A 21,057-nucleotide genomic window follows, 5' to 3' on the forward strand; every position below is an offset into this window, starting at 1 on the left:
CTAGACAACGCCCTACCATGTGAAGGATCCTGGAACCTGGAGCAGTCAATATATTTTATTAAAAAAATTGTAACGAAACTAATAAAATGTATTATGTGAATTGTAACTAACAGCTTGTGTTGAGAAAGATTATTTAACAAGTAACAGAAAATACGTATGCTAAAGGTTTGTAGCACAAATTTCTAATCATTTGAGGATCAGCCGAGGATCGAGGATCTTGAACAGCGAACAGCAATCCAATGGTACACATTTATCCAGAACTCGAAATAAAATAGGAAAGATGTTGTAATAAATATATTTTTCCGGACAAATAGAAACGAAATAGAGGTCGAAGGAGGAGCTGTCCTTACAAACAATCTATCGTTGGTGAAGTCATCGGAAATGCGGATAAAATCGTAACTTTAATTATGTTTCATGAAGATTAATTCGAAAGGCGAAAATTCGAAAATTTTAAGCCATCAGCAGCATCCAGAGCATATTTTACAACATATGAGCTAAAAGTATATCCATTAAAATATCCCTTTAAAAATGTTAGACAAAGTAACTACATATATATTTCGTTTGGAGTTCAACCAAAGAAAAAAACACAATTGAAGTATATTTTTAATTAGTTTGTATTTGTATTCGTATTAGCTTAAAAAACAAACCCAAACAAGGTAAGAACATAGTACTCAAAACATTCAATTATTGACGAAAATTGCATTAAGTTTTTTTTCACACACATGAACTAAATCGACGGCATATTTGCATATCGTTTTCTGCTCGCTGCACTCGTTAAAATAGACAATTAAAATGATTTATAAAATCGCTTTGAATATAAAAATCACTTATATCTAATGCTTAGCGTTCACACTCAGGTGGGGCTGCCACGCCCCAGCTGGGGCTGCTCCTGGTCGCCCCCCCCCATACACACGTCGATCGACTGCAGTAGCCATACACAAAACTGGATAAAAATTCAAGCGTTGCTTCAACTATTTACAAAAATATGCTGCATGTTATGTTTTTTCGCCTTTGTTATGTTTTGCTTCGTTTTTTTTTATATTTAGCAGTTTTTAGAAACATTCGAATACATTTGTGGAGACCGTTTGGAACATTATTAACACGTTAAAGTTCTGACAATGACACAAGAAAACAACTAAGGCTGGAGCTGGAATTGGATCTGGATCTTACATTGGGAAGCTGGGCGTCGGGATGGTAAAGTGTTTCAGCTTAACAATTGCAAAATAAACCAGTAAAGCGCCAACCAGCTGGAATTCGTGTGCTGGCTGATGGAGACAGGAGGATGGGCGTTAAAACTGTACTTCGACTTGAAGGATTACTCAATGTTCCGCTTGATTTATGTGGTTTCTGTTTTTACTTGTTTAAAATGCATTCAATATTATTTAATATGCTCGTATTTACTTTTTAAAAGCTGACAACAAATTGAAATGCCTATTTAAAGAGAGGTACACTCAAAAAATATTCAATAGTCCGCTGCTCGGGCTCAGCTGCTGCGCTGCTAACTACTGCCGTGCACTCCGGCCGATCATTGTACATTTTGTACATTACGATGTCTGATTTGTCTGGCCATCTATATCTCTATAAGGAGTTGACTGGATGCTGCTGCCATTGCCGGTTCCGGTCATGATTTTTTTTCTTCGTGTTCTCTAGTATTTTCCCACTTTGTGTCTGCTCTGCTGCTCGAGTTTACAATGTTATTTTCGTAATTTTATATAGATGTTTGTTGAATGTATACATAGTTCTTAGAAAGTAACTCTTATGTTCTGTACGCCCGCCCGCTGTGCCTGTCCTAGCGCCAGGGCTGGGTCGTTGTCGCTGTCTACCAAGTGTTTCTGATCTCTTGCCACAATCCTTTTAGCTAACTAGCATTTAGTTACATACATACATATGTATACATACTCGTACACCGCGTACCGTTGCTCAATTCTCAATTCGCATAACATTCGCTATTTACATGGAACTCAAAGTTACGCTTCGTAAATTTTGACTAGTTGCCTTGAAGGGTCTCTCCTCTGCTCTGCTTACGTTCTCTTCTTACTCGTTAATTGTTTACGCGTTTACTCGTTCGCTTAGGTTTCGGATATTGGGCAAATTCATGCGCTCATGTACTGCTAATGGAAAAGAAAAAATGCTAGTTTTTGAAATCCTTTGGATACAGTTCATCATCATCATTAATTCTCCTCCACCACTCGTCCGCTTTAGTAGCTGTTGTTTCCATTACTGCTGCATGCATCTGTTCTGTTCTGTTCTGCTCTGCTCTGTTCTGTTCTTGTGCTTTCATAAGAGATTTACACAGTTGTTTATTCTAGACCTATATCACCGCTTAATTGTCTTAAACACTCTAATTATTTTAGCATCCCTAGCTGCTGATTCACTTGTCTGTCTTTGTTCTGTTTGGTAGAGTTGTCAGTTTTGTTTTGTTTTGTTTTGTGTCTTACGAAGTTAGTTGATTGATTATGAAAGTGGTGTGCCTCTACTTATCAAAGTTGCTCGAATTCCTCACAGTTCTTAATCGCCTATGTATGTACTCCTATGTACTCCCGATTATATGTATAGTACTATTATAATGAATCATACAATATCAATATATGCGTACTTTGCAAGGTATTAATTATGTTATGAAACCAATGCGATCCTATGCAAAACGTTATTCATCATTATATATACTCGTATGGTATGTATGTACGATTTTGCTTCATTTGTACATAAAAATATATTGTATATGTGTGTGCATTTACATGCCTGCCTGCCTGTATGCCACTGCCACAACGGCAGCACAACACCTATCTCGAATGAGCCAACATCCCATCTCTTCTGGTTTTGTACATTTCGCGAAAATGGTTTTCGGACTTCCTTTGAATGCATCTCATAATTCTTGTATATAGTTTAAAATGTTGCATTCGTCCTGTGATTTGTATGTATGTATGTATGTACTTTGTTGTAGGAAACATTTCGGAAATTATATATAAAAATATGTATGTGCCACAAAACAAACTACGAGATGGCTAAAAAGAAAACAGAACGAAGAAGCTTTTAGCTTGTATTCGTTTAGTTCTACTGTCTGATGTCATTTCTATGGTTTGTTTCGTGTTCTCCTTCTCGTTGCTGTGTCTTTGCTCTGCTTAGTGGATAATCGTACAATAAATAAATAGCATTTGCTACATACATACTTGCATTAATAGTTACATATATGAACCTTGCGCTACTCTTAGTAATAGACGCGTTCTACTAGCCCTAATACAAATAGCGCTGATCTAAGGCTTTATTGCAAACCATTTTCAATTTTCATATTGTGGGTATGTGTGCCCCTTACTATATCGAATTCTTGTTTATTTTAAGCACTTAGAACTAAACAAAAGTGTGTGTTCATCAGTAAAGAAAAATAAAAACAATACATTATTTACAGCCAAACCAGTCTGGAGTCTGGGAGTGGTTCGATTACGCCTTACACATACTACATGAAATATACAATAAGTCTTAAATGTGTCTTGTATAAATGTCGATCATAATGGGATTTGGTTTTGGGGTTTTAGTAAATGCATACACAGCGCTGTGGCCTGTAATGCTTATGTGCTTATTTAGAATTGTGGTGCAGTTTGTTGTTTGCCACCGCTTGCAACTCAGCTGCGCAGGTAGAGCCATTGGAGCGTGGCCATTGTCAGCAGCAGGAGCCAGTTGCCCAGCTGAGCGTCACCTGCACTCGAGCCCGTTTCGCCGCATTTGCCTGTGGATTAGGAAAGCAGAGTTTTACTAAGGATGCTACAGTCTGTAGCGAATGTAGGACATACCAAAGACTGACAGATTGGCCACCAAATGGTGATCGGGTGGCTTCTGTGTGCCTCGGTAGCAGGCATCGCCTACAACCAGCTTGGCTGAGGTGCCCTCCGTTGGCCGATAGGTCAGACAGACGCCGTGCTTGCTGCCCTTGTGGCGTGCTATGATGAAGAACGTACTATTCTCGCTCCAGGAGCCGTGACATGAGTACTCTGAAATGGCAAATCCTAAATAAGGCCAAATCCGGACTTTAAACTCTATTTGCGCATACCCTCTTCACCCTCCACACTGCACAGCGGACTAACGTCGATCGAGTTGGGTTTACTGCATCCTACCCAAAGCTGCCGTTGGGCATTGTAGTTAGGCACACAGCCCGGGACATCGCGCCGATTCCGCGTGGCCACAAATCCCACACTCGTATCGTTGCTATTCACGTTGCCCAGTACTAGCGCCTGCTGCTGCTGCTGCTGCTGCTGCTGCTGCTGCAGATCCTGGGGCGCACTGCGTCGACTGCGTACTGGAAGACCGCGAGTATTGGCATGCCATGAGCCACGCTCCATGTGTTCGGCATTCCGAAAGCTGAGCGTGCTGTGTCTGCAATCAAAAAATCGAGCTGTAAAACTGCCAGCAGCAGCAACCACGGAGTCAGCTTACCCTTTATGACCAAAAGTTCCCGCGTCTGCACTCTCGTGGTGATGATGTCCGTGTCCCAGGTGCGATTTGCCGTTGTGATTGCGCTTGTGGCGCGTGGCCAAATACGGCGGCCCGATGGCGCCGCGCAGGTTGTACAGTCCCTCCATTGGGCAAATCGCCGGTTCCGGATTGCTTGCTACAGGGAAAGATACAGAGGGCGTTGAATACGGCTGCAGTAGGCTTGCAGAGAGTGCATCTCTCTTACCCAGCAAGGTAATGTAGGCCATCTTATTAATATCAAAGTGATCCGGTGCACAGGCATCCTCCAGGCGAACGGCCGGCTTGCCCGTCTGTATTTCAATGACGTGCGTGTCCCGGCGGTAGAACATCATGCACATGAATCCTGATTGACTGTGGGGCGAAACATTGAAATTGCAGGAACGTGTTGGTTAGCCTCTTGGCAGTATTTTCAATTTGGGCCACTTACCACCCGGTCGTGTAATGCACCACGGCCATCATTTCGGTTGAGGTCTGTTTATTTATCTGCTCGCAGAGCGCACGTGTCTCCATATAGCCGTTGGGCTTAATAATGTGCACGGACCCATCACTGAAAAGAAACGTAAGCGTAAACGGGAATGGAAATGGAAACAGTTCAGAGGTCCGTTTGATTCGGTTTGGTTTGGGTGACAACTTGGCCGCAGGCCTTTGGCGGAACTCACTTGGGGTGATAATTGTAGACGGCATAGCCCATAAGTGCATGCCAGTGACGGGGACCCTTGAACCAGGCTGGGAAGTCACAGCGCTCCGCCACCGGCGGTTTTCGCAGGGACATGATGCGGGAGCCAACCTGCGCGGAGAGGGTTAGAGCAGAGGATGTGGCAGTGTGGCATTTGCAGGTAAGTGAAAATGGTTTGTGTCTGTGTCTGTGTTAGTGTTGGGGAAAATGCTTACCTCGGCACTGTCTAAGCCATTGCAAGTGGCGTCGCCGGATTGTGCCAGCTTATACTCGGCATCCTTTGAGCTGAGCATGCTGGGACCGCCTGGAAAGGGTTTTAAAGCTCAAACAAAGTTCATCCTGTTTGCCGGAAGGCAGCTTACCATTAGCCATCAGCGCGGAGATTTTCTCATAGACAAAGCAGCGATATCGTTCCTCGTTCGAGATGGCATGATGGTGCGAGACCAGGCCAACCAAATAGCGTGAGTTGCCATCCTTCCAGGTCGCCAGACACGTCAGTTCCTCAACTGCAGTATCACAAGCAGGCGGGCAATGGAACGGAACACGGAACACAGAACAGAGGGCAGAATGGAAGAATGGAAGAAAGAAAGGCAGGAAGGAAGGAAGGAAGGATGTTCATCTTCAGTTCCAGAAAGTAGCGATGAGTCATTGTCATGACCAGAAAGACTCACCTGTACTCTCGGTCCCCAGGACATCGGGACAGGCCTGGAAGCTCAGCAGGAGGCGACTCTCCTCCGTGCAGCTCTCAATGTTGGACACTGGCGACTTGCACTCCCCATGGCCCCGGTTGTATGTGAATATGAAGGGTCCTGCCGGCGACAAGGAGTAGGAAGAAAGACGACTCTTGAAATGACCCAGGCCCAGACCCAGACCCATTGGGATGTACATCGTTTGCTTCTGCAAGTACTCACCCTTGAGCGGACACTTGACCGGCTCGGCGCTCTCCCGGAAGAGGGAGTATAGCAGGGCATCGCCCGGTATTTGGTCGCAGAGATTCTGTAAAGTCTCACGGCCCTTGCAAAAGTCTGGGGGACATGATTATTTTAAAAGCACAAATAAAAATTCAATTAATGCAAATCGCAAATGATGTTGTCGTAGACACAGAACACACAAAGATAGATAGTATACAAATAGCGGTAGTAGTAGTAGTAGTGGTAGTAGTAGTAGCAGTATTAGTATTAGTTTTAGCAGTAGAAAGTAGTAAAGGATTAGTGGGAGCAGAGTATGTAAGTTGTAAATTGTAGTAAGTAATAGCAACACATTAAAGAAAGGACAGGGTTAAAGGAAATCAAATCTACAAAGGGCTAAGGAATTGTAAAAGATTTATTTTGAAATATTTTTATGTTTTTATTTCGTTTGTTGAGTGCCGCACTGGAAGCTGGCTGGGAATCTGTGGTGTTCCAGGGCCATCCATGGCCCAAGCATGCCATTTAAATTGCACAGAAATTTGTTTAATTAAGTGGCCGCCGAAGCTGATGGTCCGGGGAGAAGATTGCTCGAAATGAAGCCTTAAATCAGCAGAAATGTCGCAAGTGGCGAGAGTGACGAGAGAGTCGGGCATGTTGCGGTCATGGCCCCATACCCACACCCATCTCCACACACACACCCTCCATTCCGATTCCCAACTCCAGCTTCAAGTGCGGCACACAGGAGGCAGTAGGCAGAAACAACAACAATTTCTGTGGAAATGTATAAAAAGCAGCGGTAAGTACAAGATACATAAGTATGTAAGTTCCAGAAAAACACAAACGAACCAAACAAAGTGGGGAACCAGTAAGGAAGAACAAACCAAACCAAACCAAACCAAAGCAAAGACTTGTGACGTTCACAGAAATAACTTAAAGACAAGAGTTTTTCATTTTCAGCACTTCCTCGAGCTGGGCTGTGGGACTGACTGCAGTTGCAGTTGCAGTTGCAGAGCCCCCAACTATTTTTTTTTTTTTTTGTATGTATGTATTTGTAAATTCAACTGAAAGGCACAACACACGTTTAAAAATGAACCGAAAGCAAAAACACACACTTGGTTCGTCTTCTGGTGCTTCTGGCTCTCCTCCGGGCAGAAGTGAGACCAAAAGCATGGGGGAATGGGGGGTTTTTAGGCAATAAATAACAGGTAACAGGTAGGTAAAGGTAGCAAAGGTAGTAAAATAATGTTAGGGCCTGGCAGGGCCCCATACATAAGGTATAAAGGTATAAGGTATTTGTTGCTAGAGCAAGCATAACATTTTGAATCAACTAAAAAATAATAACAAACATTTACTCATGATGAATAAATTGAGTAGTCGGGTTTCTGGGTTTTATGGCAAACGCGACACATATATATGTATATGTTTTTTTTTCTTTTGGTAAAGGGTCCTCTCTTTTTTTCTTTTCGCTTTTTTTTTTGTTCATTCTTTTTTTTATATATACTGGTAGGTAGTAGAGTTGTTTTAAAAGTAATTGTAACTAAAATCCGTTTCGAAACGGATATATAATGTACGATATATATGTACATAGAACACATACAGGCAGGGTTCTCAACATTACAGAAAATCTTTACAGCTAAAAAGGCACACAACAAACAGTTTTTGTACTTGGCTTTTTGTTTTTGTAGTATTAAATCGAACAGTTTCAGTTAAAAACTCAAATCAAATGAAAAACAAAAAAAAAACAGGCACACGCAGAGCAAAAAACCACAAACAGAAGAGTGAGAAACAAATTATGAAAAAGTACCAATTATGTATGTAGCATGTAGTGTGGTGTAAAAGCCAGGATACGCCAGGACTCTGTACTGTCCGTGTGTGTACGGGTAAGTGTGTGGCGTTTTTGAGTAATGATTGTAATTAAGTAGCAGCTACACTTTATGAGTTATACAAAGCATACCGAGTATCAGAGGAAACAAAGGTGTGTGGGACGGGGTCATGGTATGTGTGTGTGTATGAGAGTACTACGGAGAAGCGTTTGTGGCATATATAATAGTATATCATGACAAGGCAAAAAACGACATCACAGACACGAAAAAAAAGCACAGAAAAGGAGAACAAATTAAACAAATTATATTACTTTGCAGTGGATTTTTCTTTTCTTTTTTTTTTTGGGTTTTTGGTATTCTCTGGATGTGTACGGTCGGACCGATAGATAGCCGGGTACAGTACAGCCCCGAACACAATCACACACACACAACACTTAGACACTTAGAACGAACGGAATGAAAAATGAGAGACACACACAGCTAGTACGAATACGAATACGAATACAAGTACAAGTACTATAGTACTATAGTAGTAGAAAGTAGAAGGAAGGAGCACACCGAAGGAAGGAACCAACGAACGAACGAACGAACAAACGACACAATTGTACAATAACTTATGAGTAACCGAGAGAGCAGAAATTGTTGAGTTTCATGTTAAAATTACATTAATTAAAATTACACACATTTAACTAAATGAACGGAACGGAATGGAGGGAAGAACCAAAAGGAACACACAAAAAAAAAAAAAAATTAAATAAAAAAAGCAAACGAACAAAAACTAAAAGACACAAACACGGACACACAGAAAAAGAAACAACAACACAGAATCGGGAACGGATCGGAACCCATAGAGCAAATAGTAGTAGTACGAATAGTAGTAAGTAGTAGTAGTAGTAGGGTAGTAGTAAAGTAAAGTAGTAGTAGGTTGTTAGGTTAGGTAGAATGTAGTAAGAAGAAAGTACAATAAGTAATTGATAAATGAGACAATTATACTAGCGGTCACCGGGCAGCCCATCCCAACATTTCATCATCATATACAAAGATGTGTACAATATATATTTTTGGGTAAATATATATATAATTTCTTTTACTTTTATTTTCCATTGTGTTTTCTTTTTGTTTTTTCGGTTTTCTCATTTGGAGCACAAAATTTAGCTGAAATCCTTTCTTTTTGTTGATATCTTGATATTCACGAAATTGAATTAGAAAAACAAAGTGTGACAGAGAGTAAGTAAAAGTAATGAGCGCATTGCTTTCTATACAAAATGTGTCTCGAATTCGCTTTCATAGGCTCTACAAAAACAAATTAATTTTCCTGTTTTTATTTCAACCTTTTTTTTTTTTTTGATGCGAAAACAGAAAACAAAAGCGGGGAAATGGTGGCAGGATCTGGAGGTTGAGGTCTGGGTGGATGTTGGGGTGCAGTTGGGGGGTGGGGGTAGGGCGGACAACTGAAGGAAACTTAACAAACCGTTAAACGAAATTTGAAAGGCATTCTTCGAAATGGAATGGGCATTGGGGTTGTACAATACGATTTCCAAGAGCTGGCAGACTTGATCTGATTAGGAAAAGGAAATGCAAAGAATTATTCCGCAAAAAACATTATCATACAATAATAAGGATTTACAAACCGTTCGCTCGGATCACAATGGATTTTTCAAGTTTGAAAGTTTCGAGTGAAAAAAAATAATGGGAAAACTTATCGATATGGATATGGGATATATTACAAGTGTATTTATGTACATATTATTCATGCACGGCTACCAATCTTGGAAATCCTACTTTCAGCTTCGTCGGGAGCCGAAGATCGAGTGTTGTTTTTTTTTTTTGGTTTTGTTTTTGTTTCGTTTTTTTTTTCTTCGCTCGCTCATGGTTTTACTGTACAAAGTTGATGATGATTTTTTGTTAGCAGTGGATTAATATAAACATTAATAATCATAATCATGTACAAATACAAAGAGTTATATTATAATATATCAAAAAACAAAATCAAAGCGTCTCAATCGGTGACAACGAACAGTATCTCAAAAGTAAACTCAAAATCAAATCAATCGGTAGTAAATATGTATGTAAGTATGTATGTACCAACAAACAAACAAACACAATTAAATATCTGTACAAGAGAATATATGGAAGGAGACCATTATTTACAGCGTTGTGTGTTCTTGTCATTGTACGAGTACTACTCCCACGTACTCGTGCTCCCATGTAACATATGTAGTTCTTCTTAATCGAGTTTAGTTCTGCTATCAATAATTCTGATTGCCTGACATTGCTCTATAAGTATTCTGCCTATACGAGGAATTGATGCGCCGATTCTACGAGTACTAGTAGCAGCCCAATAAAATGTGGTTTATGCTCCTCTCTACACTCCCCAATAAGTCGGGCAAGGGCCGGGTGCCGGGTGCCGGGGCCACAGACACGCAAAGGGACACAGGGGCACGTGGGGGTGGCGGTGGCGGAACAATGGCAGAGCAGATAAGTGAGCAGAGCATAAAAATAATAAATAAGTATCAACAAAACCCCAGGAACCTAACCGTAACAAAACAAGGCATACAAATTAAGACGAATGGGGTTTATGGCACGACTTTTATATGCATATACATATACATACATATATCTAGATACTTGCATAAATATATATAATAGTGTATCAACCAAATTGACAATGGAGCCTGGGTAGAGCGGAAAACAACCAAATAAATGGAACAGAATAGGACGGGACGGAATCGAATAGGACCAGAAACAACGGAGCGACAACAAATTAATAGAACAAACGAGAGCGAGGAATGGGAACGAGACCGAGAACGGCAACGACAACAACGAGAACGAGCAAAAAATGAATGAGCACACATAAAATATTGCATAAATAAATGAAATGAATTGAAATGAAAATGGCAATGTGAAAATATACATATACTCGCATATTTATGTAGGTACACCCAACACGGTCAACACAAAAACAACAATTGGTAACACCGAAGATAGGCCGTGCCAGTGCCAGTGCCAGGGAAAACACTCGAAATTGGCTGACACCCCGGGCGCCGCTGACGCCACTGTTCCTGGAATCGGAATCGGAATTGGAATGGAAATCGTATGCGAATCCGACTCGAAGTCTGTTCTGTTCTGTTCTGTTCTGTGTTGGGTGTCCCTAGGTAAATACGTTTTTATATATACATTTTGTATATATCATATATATGTACGTACGCTTCGAAAACTGTACCGACTCACGCAGGGGTTGCCCCAAAAACCAAAAAAAGAGGGAAAAAAGTGGGAAAAGTGGGCACATGAAAATGCCAAAAACTATATAAAATAAAATAAAACTCTGGGTTGGACTGCCTGGACTGACTAGGTGGGGCCCGTGGTGGGCCCTCCTCCTGGCTAACAAATTACCCAGTCAACGTACGGAAACGTACAGGTCGGTTCGGGGCCCGGGAATGGCAAACAACGGATGGGATGGCAATGCCCCTCGTGTGTGCGTGCGCTGTGACTGTTTCTCTCGTTGTTTTCTGTTTGTCGGGAGGCATAAAAGGCATGGCAAACATTTTTACCGACATTTGATTAAATTTAAATATCCTTGTATCCGAAATTGGCTAAAGCATGTCCCGTTATGTTATGACACCAAATAATACAAGGAAAATACGGCCAAATGCTCGGCAAGCGGCACAAGGAACAGAGAATAATACTCATGAAAGCATTTCGGGTCTGCAAAAAATTTACGTGAAAAGCGAACGGGTGGACCCGTGGAGAGCTCTGCTCAATTGATGAGTGGTTCGTTCCCCGCCGTAGTTTTGCTTAATTATTTTAATTATTTTTATATACCGCCTACGTTTTTGCACTTGGCGCCGCGCCGCGCTGCACTGCACTGCAATTAAAACGCTATGCGGCCTGGCCTTCATCATTGAGTGCCCTGCCCGGTGCTCGGTCTCCGCAACCTTTAACCGTGCCGTTTTTCCCCTCATTGGTGTGGAGTGGCGGCGAAATTGGTATGCAAATGCTGGCAGCCCATCACTGGCCATGTACTACTGCTAGTCATAAGCAAAATGCTTTGGCCAAAAGCGCTGGGAAAATAAAAACGCTGTGAATATAATTAAGCAAGATGGAGCAGGGGTCCGGGTTGGGGTACTGTCTGCCTGAGAGCTTGGTTGGCTACTAAACGAGTGGGTACCCCCTTAGGTAGCTGTACTCGAAAATGCAATTTAAACGGCAGTTAGCTGACGGCTGCCCTGAAGTAGGCAATGCCTTTTGATACCCATAATGCCAGAGTTAAAGCAAAAGAATCGCCCATTGGACTGGAGAAGCACACAAGCACAGGGATATACGCACACAATCCTGGCACATCCTTTGATGCTATGCCCGACACGAGTGAAAACGACACTACATTAGACGTAGACCAATTAACAAGGCTTTTCCTGTTAATCCTGTTTGTACATTGTGCAAGTCTTCAGTAATTGAAACTGTCGACTGTCTAAGTCCAATTATCTGTACAGTCTGCCAGCCCCGAACGTACGAGCAACTGTATCTGTATTTGTATCTCTTTGTGTGGCCATAAAAAGGCTATATAAATTGAATGCTATTTCATTAGATTGTTGTTTAAAATCTCAATTTAAAGCGTATTAAATCAGCTTCAATGGCACGGAAGGAGTACATATTAAGAAATCTTTACCCAGAGCCGAGAGCTGCTCTTTTATGCAAACATTCCCACCACACACACACGCAAACAAACATCGTGTGTGTGTGTGTACTTGTGATTGTGTGACAAATCTAAACAAATAATGATTTAATAAAGAACACACACACGCAGTTCTATTGTGCCATTGATACTATTGTTTTACGGTCTGCTAATCAAAATGAACTGAACTCCCCGCTTCGCCCCGCCCCGCCCCCACCATCTCTGATCTGTTTGGGGAACTGCCTCCAGTGCCTACTGACTGCTATGCTGCCTGCTTCGAGGCCTTTGAATTATAAATGAGACCTAAAACTCTCGTTTAATATTTAAACAAAATCAAATCAAGGAAAAAAGGAAGGCAGGCAGGCAGCCAGGACAGCCAAGACAGCCAGTCAAACAGTCAGACATTCGGTCGGTGCAAGTAGAAATATCAACTTGAAAATATCAAATGAGGATGGGGTTTGGGCTTGGGCTTGGGCTTGGATTTGGGTGGCTGTTGGGCGTGCCCTGAGTTGGCGTTTTCCAATTCGAGTCCAACTGTCTGGCTGCGCTCTGGGCCAAGAGCTCACGGTGATGTGGATATGGATGGTGCCAGTGCCAGTGCCAGTGCCAGTGCTGTTGGGTCGCCACTTAAACTAATTTGATTTCTATTGAGGCAAACAAATAATAAATAATGAATTTACATTTCTATGCGTGCCACCAGACCTTGCCACGACTGAGCCGGAGTGGAGTGCAGCACTCTCAGACTGTGCTGCTACTTGCATTATATGTCAGGTGCTATCCTACTCCTAAGACAAGATTTAATTGCATCTTCTTTTCCGTAATTAGGTGCACTGGAGACGCAGCAAAAGTTCGCTACCTGATCAAGAACTAAGCGGATTACAGCAATTACCAACGAATTACGAATATGAGATGTCACGGATATGCATATGGATACAGGTACAGCCCTTCAAGTGGGGTGGCTGAACCTGGGGAGTACTCGCACAAAAGCATATTCCTAGATACTTAGATGGAGTACTCAACTTGCTCGAAATAAAGACAAAACACTTTGACACTTGGTGTCGCGTTTCCGTTTTCATTTACTCCGATTCGACCGACCGACCTATAAATAAATCATTTTCCCGGTAAAAGTAAGTGAAACAAGCTACAGACCGAGTGAGTGGGTTGATGGAACAGCAGATGATTTGAATGTGAGACCAGATGAAGCGAAAGAAGCACAAACTTGGGCGGACTCCAAGGTACTGACTGGCATCCTATTGGAAATATAATCATCTAAAAGTTGAATACATACGGCCTATTCCCTGGACTCTGACGCTGACGCTGACTCTGGGTCGTGTGTCTGTGTCTCTGGTGTGGTAGGGGGCGGGGGTCTAGGGGTTTGTCTTGAGAGAGAGAGAGAGTGGGAGATGAAGTTATTTACAAATGAGTGGATGGGTTGCTGTCGCTCCTCTGGGGTCGCAACTAAATTACAAGCTTGTCTACACGAACGTGTGTGTGGGTGGTTGGAGGTGGGGTGGTGTGTGGTGGTGTCTGCTCATCACTTCGATTGGGTTTGGGGGTTGGGGGTGGGGGTGTAGTTGGTGTTGGTTCTATATACATTAAATATATGGAGCAAACGCGAAACTTGGCTGCGGCTGTTAAAAATGTACAATAATTTCAAATATGCAAATTTCAAAAACCAAAATCCAATCAAATTTCTCTGTGCGCGCACACACCTCTTGTTTTGTTATAAGTATTCATCTATTGGTATTGGTATTTTAATCAACATTCACACACCTACACAAACACTCGTGGTATTCACATCTAAACTTTGAATTGTTCTGAATTGATTTGTTGTTGTTGTGGTTCTTGTTGTTGTAGTTTAGGTTTTGGTTTCGGTTTCGGTTCTCTTTTTTTGGGTTTTCTGGAGTTGCTGTTGTTGGAGTTTTGTTGAAAATATTGAATTAAGGAAAATATACATATCATATAAATATTGAATAGAAAGTTTGCAAATATATATATCGGGGTAATATATATGTATATATATGTAAATGTTTTTTTTTTTTTTTTGTAATAAAGAAATATATATATGGAACAAACAATTTGATTTCTTTAAACAACAGTCTCGTGTTCTTTTGCATTTTGCAATTGCATTTTATATATTTACAAAATTTGATTTGTTTTGTTTTTGTTAATTATTTACAGTAAAAGTGAAAACGGAAAACTCAAAAACAAAATTAGACAGAGAGAGTGGGAGAGAGAGAGAGAGAGAGCGAGAAAACCAAAGTTCTTAACTAGTTTCCTGGTTTCCGGTTTCGACTGTCGCAGGGTTGGGTTCTGTCACTCCGAATCTATAGACTGGTCTATATAATGGCTAACTGGCTGTCTATCTGGCTGACTGTCTGGGCTCTCTTGTGGCTTCAGTTTCTAATTTGGGTGCCTGTTGGGAGGGGTTAATCTGCTAATCCGCTAATACGCTTGCAAATCGCAACTAAGTAGCTTAATTGGATTGGATTGTCACTAACGGTATGATTAACGTTTAATATTAATATTTGTACGAGTAGTTTAATTTGTATCTTTGTATCTTTGTTGTTGTTTTTTTTTTTTAAGGGAATATGTTTGAGGAAAATATACATTTTGTTCATTTTGTTTCTTTTGATTGTTATATATATATATATTGTTGTTAGATGTACACTTTTAGTTGATTGATCGATTGATTGATTGATTGATTTGATTGGTTGATTGGTTGGTTGGTTGGTTGGTTAGAGTGAGTTCGAGATATACAGAGAGACAGAGAGAGAGAGAGAGGTAGAGAGAGGACCCTTGCCATGACAAAACGTAAGTAAAGTAGAATTATTTATTCATTTCGTATGCAGAGTAATTGTTGTTTGAGACTATTTACAAGTTTGGTTTGGTTTTTGTTTTTTTTTTTGTTCTTTTTTTTTTGTTTTGTTTTGTATAATTAACCAAAGATTGCATTAAAACTTAAAATAAATTATGCCAAAAAAAACTATATAAAAAAAAGAATAAAAATAAAAATAAAATAAAAAATAAAACTTAATTGTAAGTACCAAAAGAATCGATCAAAATCCTGCTTTTGTTTCGTGTGTGTTTTCACTAAAGAGTGGAACAATTGAGAACGACGTGTTTTCTTTCAGCTTTTTCGATTTTTCGCTTTTTCGCTTTTCAGTTGATCTCTTGGACGGAACGAAAAACTTTTGTGTTCTCGTTCTTTTTGTGTGTGTGTGGGGGGTGGGTGGGTGGTTGGGGTTGGGGGTGGTTGTTGTGGGGGGTAAATGAAAAGAGCGCTTAAATCATAAGGTCATATGTTAGTCATGTTTTAGAGGTTAACTAAGGGAATGTAATGTAAACGAAAGAATAGGTGGAAACGATAACGGAACAGATAACTGGTATATTTTGAGATAGCGAGTTAGGAGATAGAGTCTTTTGTATTTTTTCGGTTTTAGTTGTTTTTTTTTTTTGCTTGCTTTTTTTTCTTAACTTATTTAATAGAGTGAGAGAGATAGAGAGAGAGAGAGAAAGGTAGAGAAAAAAGTATAAAATTAATGCTTACAATCATTCATATCGTCATTGGATCTCATTATGTACTGATCCGATGATGATAGTCTTGAATGCCCGTTCGTATTGGGATGAGCTCCCCCCCTATGATCACTTTGTTTATTAGAGCTACGCATCGCCAGTGCAGATGGGTTCGACTGATGCATATACATACTATCACCTTCGCACTCACTTTCTTTATACTGGAGCACATTCGTATGCTTCTCATAGATTACCAGGCAACGATGACATCCTTTCCTAAAAGAGTTTATTGTTTGCAACGAAAAGTATGTAGTTTTGTATTTTGTATTTGGTATTTGGTATGGTATTGTATATCGGTATAGTATGGATATTAATCATGTTTCTTGTTTAGTTTTCTTTTCATATATGTTTATGTAAGACTCGGTATATTCCTCCATGTGTACATTGTATGTGTGTATGTATCGATGGGTGCACAACTCAGAGGCGTCACCCCGCCGCCTACTCTCAAATGTCTTTTGAGTTATCCCAGACCCGAAACAGGATCTTTATCGGATACGTAACTCTGGTTATATTGATTTTGAAAACAGGTTTCGGGCTTGGGTTTCAGGGCAATGGTTCTTGGAAAAGTGATTACTAGGTAATGATGTTATATTTCGAGTATAAGGTAATCAAAATGATCATTGAAAAACGAACTCAAAGGACGTACACTTAAGAACGTAAGAAACTCACAAAATATATATATGTTTTTGTTGAAAAAGTGATTTGTAATATATTATTCATATATTTATAAGTGGAAAAAGTTTCAAAAATAAAGAGTTTTTGATTTGGGTTCTGTTTTGGATATTTTTGGCTTTTCGTTAGTTTCCTAGTGGATACGATAGTACGAGTACATGGCACTCGATATGTTTACGATACTTGATTAAAAATATTATCTGTTATACGACAAAAAACATTTACAAAACGTAAGGAAATGGCATGGAATGGTATCGAGAGCTGAAACTGGAGCTCCCCAAAAAGGGCAAACATATTTTTCGTATGCAAAGGAAAGGAGGAGTTCTTTTTTTTGGTGGAAGAAAAATCAAAAAACATTTTCACATTTCAGCTACAACGGAAAAACTTAGCTTACGATTAGGATTATTCATATGTTTATTAAATATTTATAAGCATGAACAAGGCAAAAAGCAAAAAAAATATATAAAACTCCACTGGGGTTTCTTTCGTCTTATTTCGCATTAAGGAAAGCAGCTTTAAAGGGGTTTTAATTGTTGTTTGCTTCCACATTTTCACAAAAACATTCATACGGAAGGCAACAAAAGAGGAATTCGAGTTCGGGAATGGAAAGCAATTTTCTTTGAAAATTTCTTTGGTTTTCGTTTCGTTTCAAATGAAAATGCAGTCGAAGGAAAATGAACAACATTCGTTGTGGAAAGATAGTTAGAGATTGGCAGATTGGGTTTTGGTATAGCAAAAGGCAGTTTTCTAAATTAAAAAAGAAGAAAACTCACAATATGGGAGAGGGGTGGGGCGGTGGTACGGGTACGGGTACAAGTACGGGTAAAAAAGTTTGATTTAGTTTCCAGCACATACACATCTCTATATTTATCTATATGTATGGGTAGGATTGGATGGGTCTGTACGGCTTCACGACTGGGCTCTTGTCAAACATCCGAATTACGAGCATCGCGCTCTGCCAAGACAGCGCCATTGACATGGAGAGGACATGGCGGCATGCGGCATGGGGCATGCGGCATGGGGCATGCGGCAAGGAGAGGCAAACAAACCCGTTTCAAAGGCAGAAAGTTAAGAGCCGAAAGCAGTCGGAACAGCAGCTGGCAAGGGAAAGGGAAAAGGGAAAAGGGAACGGCGACAACGACAGCGATAAGGTTGACGACAGGTTTTAGATGGTACTCGTACATACAATATGTATGTCTATATGTCTGCCTGTCGCTGCTGTCGCTGCTGTCGATGCCTCTATCCTCTATCCTCCTTCCTTCTGTGTTGTCTTTGTTTGTTTGCTGCTCACTGGCATCTTTTTAATGAGGTTAGTGCTGCATTTTCATCACCATCATTGGGGTTGGGGGTAGGAAAAATGTTGGATCGTAGGGAGAGCCTTACCTTCCACACAGTTTATCAAACAAACACACACACACACACCTTTTCTCCAGTGAGAAATGAAAACTTATTCAATTATAGTCACTTTTCGACAAAGAACGAACAAAATACAAAGAAACAAAGATATATACGAGTATACATATGTACATATAACATGGAATCTTCATCTTCATCATCATCATCATCACATCATCATCTCTTCGTTTTTTTCTTTTTTATTTTCTTCATCGTTGGATCGAGTATTACGGGGTCGGAGATATGTTAGCATATTGTTTAGCAGGAGGCCCTGGACGGCGGGTACTTACTCATCGACAATCAGAAATTTGTTACCATCGTAGGCCGTACACCTGCCGCGGTAGCTGAACTGCGATCCCTTGATGTGTATCGACTGCTGATAGCCGGACAAGAACCAGGATCCCTCCCATCGAGCCGGAAATGTGCAATTTGTGGGAGCTGCAAGCCAAAAAAAAAACAGAGAAAGGAAAATGAAAAGAAAAAGCATCATAATTTATTAATAAAAAAATGCACAACTCAGCCATTAATACATAAAGATATTATATTCCAATTGAGGCCCCAAGGGGCGACCTCAATTGCGTTCATTGTTAATTTAACGAGAGAGAGAAGGAGGGAGAGGTAGGGAGCCCCAGATAAGAACCATAAAAGAGCAGCCAAAGCAATCTTTCGCCTCAATGAAATGCGTTAAATGTACCAGTACTTAGAAGCACTTCAAATATTCATATGTACACCCGTAGATATTCGAATATCGTACAGATTTCGGCTATTGCTTGGACACACACTTTCTTGGGCTTCGGCTTTCGGTTCGTCCGTCTAATTGTATTGTCAAGTTTGGTGCCAAGATTTGTGGCTTTTTAATTTGTAAATTGTTTCAATTATTATTATGATTGTATTTAAGTGCGTGCGCATAAGGGGCCTGAAATTTACGACCCTCTCTAGTGGGGTGGGTACGTAGGGATGGCGGGTAGGTAGGGTATGCATCGGCAAGGGAGGTAGGGGAAGGACGGGAAGGGCGGGCAGGCGCATAAATAAGTTGAACGTTGAACGTTGAACAAGCAAAGCAACCAAAAATGGCTCGTAATAATAATGTCACACACACTCGCTCACAAGCGGACAGTGTGGTGAAGTGAAGGGGGGTGGGGTGGTATGGGGTGGATAGAGGCAAAACTACCAAAATGGCAATTGTGAATATTAAAAAAAAAAAAAAGTACCAAAAGAAGAAAGAATACTTCTGATTGCCGAATTCTGTATGCTCTATATACTGCAAAATTTCCTAGAAACGAATCCGATTTATTTGTTTCGAATAACAGGAGCTAAGAGACGGATTTCTTTCCTTATGTAACGCCGATTTTGTTGAGGTAAGAACCTTTTTTACTAGCTTTTTTTAAGAAGAGTATCTTCGGCTTAAGTACATGTACAATCCATGTCCTTCTATGTAGGGAATCTCAAGGGGAATTCGTTATACGGAAACGTTCTGCAGAATTTAGAATTGGAGTGTTCTGGAACCAAATACATTATATAGAAAACTTCATTGTATGGAAGTTCGTATTAGAGAAGTTCGACTGTTTTTACTGTATAGTTTGCGGCTCTAAAGCGAAGGTTTTTAGTGGCCTTTGAGCTGCGCCAATAGCTATGCATTTTTTATAATTTAAGTCTTTAAATTTCTTTAGAAAATCCAGGAATTTCGCTAAGAATTGCTTTCTTTTTATTGTGTTTTCTTTATAATATCTTGGCTTTATATTTCTTTAGATAATCCTGGACTTTTCCGAAGAATTTTTTGTGTGTTTTATTTATAATTTAATACTAATATTTGTAGACTGCTTGATCCGATACCTTAGCCTTGTATTTCTTTGGATAACCCTAGATTTTCGCTAAGAATTGCTTTCTTTTTATTGTGTTTTAATTACAATTTAATGCTCATATATGTGGTGTGCTTGACCCTATATCTTGGCTTAAAATTTCTTTAGATAAACCAGGATTTTCGCTTTCTTTTTGTTCCCAAATAAATACAGACTGCCGATCCAGTACAAGAAATACTCACTGAAATCTCTGGAATTCAAACATCAGATCAAAATTATAATACCCTCTAAAGGGCATACAAAGGAACATAAAGGAACGGAGCAAAGAAGAGAGAAGGGTATAGGGGTATAGGGTGGGGGGGGAGCGAGTCAAGCCCAAGTATAGAGAAAGAAACGTAACGGGAAAGTTAGCTAACGGCATGCCACATCAGGCACACACACAGACACACACACAGAGACAGAGGGCCACACAGGGACAGAAGAATAAGTACTACTACGAGTATATCCCATACAATAGGAACAAGGATACATATAGAAAATGGTAAAACCACCCTCTGAGCGAACACATACATATATACATATATAGCTTAATGTTTGGGCACGATTGGCAGTGGCAGTGGCAGTGGCAGGGAGTTGGGCGCTTTAGGGGTGGCACAAGCACAGTCACAGTCCCAGTCGCAGTCGGAGGAACCGAAACGGAGATGGAGATGGAAATGCTGATGGTGATGGAGGACCGGAGGACCGGAGTCGGACCGAACCGAACCGAAGCGAACGGCGGCTACGCATTCAAATACAGAGGAACTCCCAAGTAGAGACGAATGTGCGCACACAAAGTGAAGCCGAACTGAGAATGAGGCAGGAACAGCGGCAACACGGTGCCGTGCCACACACACACACACACACACACTCGCCCGTACTCTCGTCCTTACAGCGATACACATTTTATTTTATTATTCCTTTCCTTTCCTTTCTTTTATTTTATTTTTTTTTCTTGTTGATTTTTGTGTTTTTTTTTTCTTTGTACCCCAGCTTTTATTTTCCTTTTGTTTTTACATTTGCGGCAAACAAA

At 40.6% G+C, this 21,057-nt stretch overlaps 1 protein-coding gene across 4 annotated transcripts in view; it reads right to left on the minus strand.

Annotated features, from left to right (window-relative positions):
* Nucleotides 1–606: 606 nt before the first annotated feature.
* The window catches only part of LOC108154001, a 30,473-nt gene continuing 10,022 nt past the window's right edge, over nt 607–21,057 (minus strand). Inside the window, exons 3-15 of one of the 4 annotated variants that reach the window (XM_033388489.1) lie at nt 18,480–18,627; nt 16,274–16,338; nt 6,055–6,177; nt 5,815–5,952; nt 5,506–5,649; nt 5,359–5,447; nt 5,127–5,254; nt 4,895–5,014; nt 4,673–4,818; nt 4,429–4,603; nt 4,046–4,368; nt 3,789–3,986; nt 607–3,724 (exon numbers count right to left, since the gene is read on the minus strand). In XM_033388489.1, coding sequence (XP_033244380.1) covers nt 3,621–3,724; nt 3,789–3,986; nt 4,046–4,368; nt 4,429–4,603; nt 4,673–4,818; nt 4,895–5,014; nt 5,127–5,254; nt 5,359–5,447; nt 5,506–5,649; nt 5,815–5,952; nt 6,055–6,177; nt 16,274–16,338; nt 18,480–18,627 — 1,901 coding nt within the window. In that variant the 3' untranslated portion in view covers nt 607–3,620. Of the gene's footprint in view, nt 3,725–3,788; nt 3,987–4,045; nt 4,369–4,428; nt 4,604–4,672; nt 4,819–4,894; nt 5,015–5,126; nt 5,255–5,358; nt 5,448–5,505; nt 5,650–5,814; nt 5,953–6,054; nt 6,178–16,096; nt 16,339–18,479; nt 18,628–21,057 lie in introns of all 4 variants that reach the window. The other 3 variants (XM_033388490.1, XM_033388488.1, XM_033388487.1) reach the window with 3 other exon arrangements.

This window comes from Drosophila miranda, chromosome 2 (genome assembly GCF_003369915.1).
Source record: "Drosophila miranda strain MSH22 chromosome 2, D.miranda_PacBio2.1, whole genome shotgun sequence".
Taxonomy (NCBI): Eukaryota; Metazoa; Arthropoda; class Insecta; order Diptera; family Drosophilidae; genus Drosophila; species Drosophila miranda.